The sequence below is a fragment of the Nothoprocta perdicaria genome, unplaced genomic scaffold, assembly GCF_003342845.1.
Source record: "Nothoprocta perdicaria isolate Ctin4 unplaced genomic scaffold, notPer1 scaffold_5, whole genome shotgun sequence".
NCBI lineage: Eukaryota > Metazoa > Chordata > Aves > Tinamiformes > Tinamidae > Nothoprocta > Nothoprocta perdicaria.
The window spans coordinates 7,761,511-7,768,386 of record NW_020455754.1 but is presented as its reverse complement, the minus strand read 5'-3'; the positions used below and the strand labels follow the sequence as shown (position 1 = coordinate 7,768,386).

The 6,876-nt window shown below is 56.2% G+C and overlaps 2 protein-coding genes across 3 annotated transcripts in view; one reads left to right on the top strand and one right to left on the bottom strand.

The window, feature by feature from the left end:
• Positions 1-363: 363 nt before the first annotated feature.
• On the bottom strand, positions 364-3,630 carry ATOX1 (antioxidant 1 copper chaperone). The gene is made up of 3 exons (XM_026047588.1): positions 3,559-3,630; positions 2,422-2,574; positions 364-567 (listed from the first exon to the last, which is right to left on the bottom strand). Exons 1-2 carry the CDS (start codon positions 3,611-3,613, stop codon positions 2,441-2,443), a joined length of 189 nt encoding a protein of 62 aa, XP_025903373.1. The 5' UTR covers positions 3,614-3,630; the 3' UTR covers positions 364-567; positions 2,422-2,440.
• Positions 3,631-6,684: 3,054 nt separating this feature from the next.
• G3BP1 (G3BP stress granule assembly factor 1) overlaps positions 6,685-6,876 on the top strand; it is a 21,474-nt gene continuing 21,282 nt past the window's right edge. For both annotated transcript variants that reach the window (XM_026047451.1, XM_026047452.1), the window contains exon 1: positions 6,685-6,784. The gene's annotated coding sequence lies outside the window, so the exon portion shown is untranslated. The remainder of the gene's footprint in view (positions 6,785-6,876) is intronic.

Sequence of the window (6,876 nt, the reverse complement as noted above, 5' to 3'; positions counted from 1 at the left end):
TTACAGCCTCACCTGGCCCAAAATAATATTTGGTAGTCCCAGACCTGCAGGACCCGCTCTGCTGAAGTCCCTCCTTCCCAGGATTTGCAGCCCAAATGGAAAGTTTGTCTGTTCTATGATGAAAACAAACATCTGCTGGGACAGATTCCCTCAATTTAAGCAACATTCAAACCCAGCTCTCCTGAGACACACATGCAGAGGCTGCAGCCAACTTCTAAAGATAGGTGCAATTTCCTCTGAGACTTGTCTTGCATATAAATGGGCCAGATCCCATCCCTACGAGCCATCGCTCTTGCAGAAAGCCATCTAAAGCAGTGCAAAGACACACAACACACACAGACATGCACTGAAATATAGAAGCACTGCTTTGATTTACTGAGTGATGCAAAACAGAATATAACCTTCTTCTCCGCTGCCTCTGCTTCCAGAGACAGGATGCAGCTGTGTCCTGCTGCCAGCTCGCTGCTTGCTGACGTCTGGCAGGGCAGCAAAGGTCAAAGGACAGGGCGAGCTGGGAGATACGTAAACAGTTAAGTTGTCTTTTATTCCGAAGTCATAGCTGAGTTCCTAAAATAAATAAATAAATAAATAAATAAATAAATAGAAGAAACAAGGCACAGAGGCAATAAAGTTATACAAAGATGCCCTCTGCCGGTCACAGCTCAAAGGAAAGCCACTGATGGGAGCTCTCGGTCAGTGATTTGTCACCCCCTTCTAAATGAACCCCTAAAAACACAATATTCCTTGTGGAAGCAAACATGTTGTAAAAGCCAAGTGACTTTTCCCATGACAGCCACAGTCATCTAACAACAAACTACCAGAAGGGGCAAATCAGCCTCCCCCTCTTTTGTTTGGATTTAGTGATTACGGGATAAATCAACTGGCTTCAATTAAATCCCAATGGAAGAGAGAGAGGGAGCATTTAGGAAAATGGTAGTTTCCTTGCAGGCTCTCCAGGTGAACGGGCTCTCCCAGCTGCCTTGATCTAATGTATGGAAAATGAAGAGAAGGCTGGGCTAGAGATACAGGGATGGTTAAAAAAGGGATACCTCAACATTATTCAGCCCTGGCTTGGCAGCTCTCATGGGAAACTGCAGCCTTGATTAACTTTTGCAGACCTCTGGATATAGTCCACAACCCCTAGAAAAGAGCTCTTGTAATCAATACAGACTAGGAGGTGAAAAACAATCAGCTCTTATTCAACCCAGAATATGTTTCTCTATCTGTTTTAAATACCAATAATGTTTGATTAGAAAATTAAGATTTAAATAACATCTAAGAAGTACTGTGAGGTTGTTCACAGGAGAAAATTGCATAGATTTTAAATCTGTTAAGCTGGGCTTGCATAGGCACATGGCAATCAGTTCAACCCTTTCTTTTATCAGCTTAATTCCTGCGGGTGTAAATTATCAGTTTAAACTGAGGTTATCGACTGGAAATTAAATCAGCATGAAACGGTTTCAGTGCGTCCATGCTGGGCATCTGTGCTGATCAAAATCAAGTCATTTAGAAAGTGCTGCTGAACTGGAAAGCTACACTGACAGAAAGAAGCTTTTCAGAGACGCTATATAATTTTGGACAAAAAGAAAAGCATTTGCAATGAGGGGCAGCCTTCTCCTATTTCACTCTTTTACATCCAAAGTGGTACCCTTTCTTGTAAAAATACTTCACAGTTGGGTGAGAGCTTGGTGCATGGCAGCACAGGGCTGGGGCTCCAGGGAAATCCACAGGCTGCAGCAATCAGGTTGTCTGTGGGACAGATGTCTGGCTGGCTGGGGGCTGTGGGCACTGGGAACTGAGCTGAAATCCACCACTTCACATCCGTGAGGGCAGATCCTGCCCATCTTCCTGTTTGGTGGAGGATGTAATAGCAAAAGCAGTAAAAGCTGGAGCTGGAGATTCCTTTGCTAATGAACAACCTCCTGCACACACATCCACATGGGGCCGTCTGCCCCACTGCCCTCCCTGATAACATTTGGGGCTGCGATGCCTGCACAGCTAGTGCCTTTGGGGCACTGGGTGCTGTTAGAAAACAGCCTTTGGGGTCTGTTTTCGTGTGATGGGCTCTAGAACAACTCCAGGTCCCCCTGAGAAAGCCACACTGCCTGCATGGAACCTCTCCATGCAATCTGACCAGATAATAAACAATATCAGTCAGAACTTCCCAAGCTGTCAGATTCTAGCCTCCTTTGGCAACCATGGTCACATAGGCTTTGCAGAGTAACTGAGGGGTCCCCAACAGCAAGGGAGCTGCCTGCATGTGATCCAGGCACTCTTTCAACACGAGGAGCTTGCTGAAGGTGGACCAGCAAGTCTTTCCTCCTTCGTGCCTCCCAGGAAGCAGCCTGGTTTACTGGGAGAGCTGGAATAAGCTCCGATCTCCCTCTGCAGTGTTTCACATGCCCAGTATTTATATCCAACCTCATCATAGCAGGGAAGTCTATTGCACAGACTTCTCCCCCAGGTAGGACGCATTCTTTCCAGTCTTCTTCAGGGTTTCCAAGAGAGTGTCAACACTGTGCTCCGAGTCGATGCAAACCTTCTTGTTGGGCAGGTCAATATCAAACTGGACACCTAAGAGGAGAGGAAAAACACGTTCCAAGGCTGAGCGGCCTGATGATCTGAGCGCGAGGGAACGCTCCCCCTCTTGCAGTATCTAGGATGAGCTGAGTTTAAATCAGCCTCTGTATTTTCCAACCAGCTCAGTCCATGCTGATGGGCACCAGGGATGGGCACAGGGGCTGGGGCAGGACAGAGTCTTTCAGGGGCAGCGCAGCTGCAGGCAGGAGGAAGCACAAGGCGCTTCTTAGGGGGTGAGCCGCTCTGAAGCCTGTGAGAGCAACGGGTCATGATGTCTGCAAGCAGACAACTATTTTCACAAAACTTGTAGGAGTGGAGCAGTTTCGAGAGCTCTGCCGCTTCATCACAGCAGGCAGAAATCGGCCAGCATGTTCAAGAGAGAGAAGTGCTTACAAACCCACACAGAGTGGAATTGCTTCTGCCAGGCAACAGGGTCCTGGAGAAACCCCAGGGCCTTAGGCTGGGTGACTGAAAGCCCTTCTCCCCTGGTGGGGAAGGGGAGCAGAGCGACAGGTCCTCCTGGCTGGTAAGCGGGGACCTGATCCTTCTCTCTTGGTAATCTCAGCACCATGGAGCAACCTATAAACATAGGTTATAATTTTCCCAGTAGCAAAGAGGAAAAAGAAAAAAAGAAAAAGAAAAAAGAAGAGAAAAGGCAAAAAGCTGTGGAGTGAATCCCTGAGCTTTGCAGCTTCTCAGAGTGACTGCTCTATGCTTGGAAGCGGGTGACAGCCTGGGGACCACCCCGAACATTTCAGGCAACGCTTAGCAAGACTTCCAGCTCCCTTCCTCGCGGACGCTCCTCACGGACGCCGCGGCGCCTCCCGGCAGGTCCGGGATTCGGCCGTGCTCACTGAGAGCCGGGCGAGCACAGCACTCCTGCCGATGCTGCGTCACCGACCAACCCTTGCCCAGCGGAGGGCGGGCAGAAGGGGCTTCCACGTAGCCGCTGTCGGCACCAATGGGCGCTCCACTCACCTCCCAGCCTGTGCAGGACGCGGGTGACTGCATTGGAGCAGCCTTCGCAGGTCATGTCCACAAAGAACTCGTGTTTCTGGAAAGAGGCAGAGGAGCCGTGAGGGGCGGCTTGGTGAGCGCCCCTTCCCCTGCGCTTTGGTCCCCGAGATGCAGCATGACACCCGTCTCTCCCAAATGGCCAACACGGCCAAAGGGATCCTCAGGGAAAGCTGAAGCGTTGGGAAAAGCTACAGCTCCGGGTTCCCCTCGCGTGCCGTCCCTGCGGGGCCCGCACACAACACCCGGCTCAGGTACCCCGATGTCTGGAGCAGCCCCCTCCCCAAAGCGGCTCCGCTCCCAGGGAAGCTCCGTTTTCTCGGGGTCCTGTCAAGTTTTCAGGGAAAACCCGCCTGGAAAGGGATTTAGGGTCGGCTGCTCCCGTTAACGTTTTGAAGCGCAATTAGCCTTTTATTGACGAGCCTGTAATGGGGCGCGCTGGGGAGGCCGCGAGAAGGGCGGCTGGAAGGCGGCGGGTTTCGGGGTGCCGGGGGCTGCCGGCCGCGCGGCGGGGCCCGCACCCCGCAGCGGCGCCGCGGGACGGAGCGGGGCAGCCGCGGCCCGCGCTGCGGGGCAGCCCCAGCCGCGCAGGGACCCCCCGCCGCCCGCGAGGCCCCCGCGACCCCCCGGCCCGGCCCCCCCGGCCCGGCACCCACCGGCATGGCCGAGCGCGGCGGCGGCTCCGGGCGCGGGGCGGGGCGGAGGAAGGGGCGGGCCGCGCTCCGCTCCGCTCCCGCGGGGGCAGCGCGGGGCTTCCGCGGGCCGGACCGGCCATTGCGGGGCCTCCGCCGCCTCCACAGGCCGCTCCATCCACCGCGGGGCCTCCCCGAGCTCCCCCAGCCACCACGGAGCCTCCGCGGCCTCCCCGGGCCCCTGCGGCCACCGCGGCCTCCCCGCCCTGGTCACAGCCTCCCCCGCGGCCCCGCACAGACCCCGGCCCCGCACGGGGGTCCCCCGGCCCTCCCACACCCCGCACTCCATGGAGGCCTCACCCAGAGCCCTCCCTCCCTGCACAGTGATGCACACCGGAGTGATACATACAGATTTACTGAAACGAGGGATGACATGACACATAATACGTAATAGCATAGGATATGTAATATACACTGCAGTAAGACATAACAGATGACATTAAATATTGTCATACATAATTACATGTAATATATAATATGTCGTATATAACATACATCTGAGCGTGCCAGGCAGCTGGGGCCGGTTTGTCCCCTGTCCCAGCGAAGCGGGGCTGTCACAAGGGCCCACACGGGCATGGGGTGACGCGGGGTCAAAACACCTTGAAAAAAGCGTTTTTCAAAAGATTTTGCAAAGTCATCCACGGGCCACTGACTGGGGTTAACTAAACAGAGCGGCAGGGACTGAGCTACAGTCGCTGCCCCGCGGAGGAGAGGCCGCAGCAAAAGGGAGCAGGGCACCCATGCCTGCCTTGGTACCCGTGTGGAGCGGCCGAGGCCAGACTGCCCCCAAACCTGCCCAAAATTGCACTTGACGCAGGGGTTACCCTGTTCATCCTGACCCCCAACTGCTGTTAGTCGCATTTTAGGGATTTAATTCTAAGCACAAATGTCTATCCCTGATGGCAGGACCGCTTAACCACCGCCCGCTCCTTTAGCTATGTTTTTCTTTGCAGTGCAATATTTTTCGCTCCGTGTTGGGAGATGCACCGGAGCGGCTGAGGAACTTTGCGATCAGCCGGGATCTGCAGCAGCTGCTGGGGAATTTCAGCACTCTGGGCATGGTCGTTGGCCTGTTTGTGATTAAAAGCTAATGATAGCGAGGAGACAAGCTGGCTGCGGGAGGGAGAGGAGCAGTCATGGAGATGGGTGCCAGGGGTGAGGGCGGACTTGCTGCTCTGCAAAGCTCCGTCTTGGAGGTTTGAGACGTGCCAGGTAGAAGAGCTCTGCTAGACTGGATTATTGAGCGAAATGAGGAGCTGGGGGAATCTCTACTTGGTTAACCTCAAGGAAGGTTGGGTGAAAGGGTGCTCTCCTCCAGGGGTGTCTTTCATTTTGTTTTTCCCCTATGTTTGACTTCTTGAAGGAGAATCGGTGTGTGGTGCTTCCATAGGCCTCTCCGTTAAGAGGCCCAAGGTGCGGCTGAAGAACGAGCTTTGTTAGGGTTAGCTTTTGTAGGTGGTTAGGACACCCAGCACAGCCGCACCTCGGCGCTTCCCTCAGCGGGAGGGCGCAGGACGCTCGTTTCTGACATCAACCTTCTCAAGAGCAGCAGCCTCATCCCAGAGCCCGTGCCCCGGCGGAGAGGTTTCACTTGGGATGGCTGCCATCTGCTGGGTCACTGGTCTCCTGTTAAGCTTTCCAAAAAAAAAAAAAGAAAAGAAAATTCCTGCTTATGATTTATGAACTGGCAGATTGCAACGTGGCTTCACCTATAAATAGCAGGGAGATATTAATGGTGTGTGCAGCCCAGCGCCAGCGCTGCCTCATGTCACAGGTGTAGGGGGGACAGGGCACAATGCAAATAAAGGCTTCCGGGCCACAGGAGCCATCGGCGGGGCCGGGGCTCGCGAGCGGGAGCGATAGCGGCAGGTCAGATTGGGGCGGGCGCCATGGCGCTGCCCAGCCGCCATGTTGGGGCCAGGCGCCCCGCAGCGGGTTGTGCTGGCGCGGAGCGCTGCCTGCCGCTTTAAGGGCGCCCGGGCGCCGCGCTGTCCGTCACGGCCGCCGCGCGCTCCCATTGGCCGCCTGCTGCGCGTGCCGCGCGGGGCACCGCCCCTACCGATAACGGGGTTTACCAGCACTTTCTCAAGGGCGCTGCTGCGCGGGTCAACCACACTGCCGCGCCTGGACACGGCGCTTCTATTGGCTGCCAGGGCAATCCATCAGGTCTCGCCTCGCCCCAGCAGCGGGCGCTCCTCCTTCTATTGGCTCCCTTAGGTGCCTGTCGCGCTTGCCGCCCTGTGGAGATGGGCCACGCGGTTTGCGGAGAGCGCTGTCACTCAAACGCTCCACCGCCTCCTTCCCGCAGGGGCCAACCAGCATCCGAGCGAGGGCGAACGCCGCGCTCTCATTGGCCGCGCCGCCTGCCGCCGGGCTAGGCTGCGCGCCGGATATATGCAGCCGGCGGCTGAGCACGCCGTTGCGTGAGGAGCTTCTCGTCCGCCGGGCCGGCCTGTGGTGAAGCGACGCCTCCCGCTCCCGCCCCGCTCCGCCCGCAGGTCAGGGGCGCCCCGGGCCGGGGGGGCGCCCGGCAGCCGCGTCGCCTCCTCCCGGGGACGGTTGCGGGCTCGGGCCGCCCCCTGGGCGCTTA

Excerpts from the sequence above, each read along its gene's own strand:
- ATOX1 (XM_026047588.1), bottom strand. The coding sequence starts at position 3,613 with ATGACCTGCGAAGGCTGCTCCAATGCAGTCACCCGCGTCCTGCACAGG. Across the intron at positions 2,575-3,558 it reads CGTCCTGCACAGGCTGGGAG|GTGTCCAGTTTGATATTGAC; the intron begins GTGAGTGGAGCG and ends CTCTCCTCTTAG.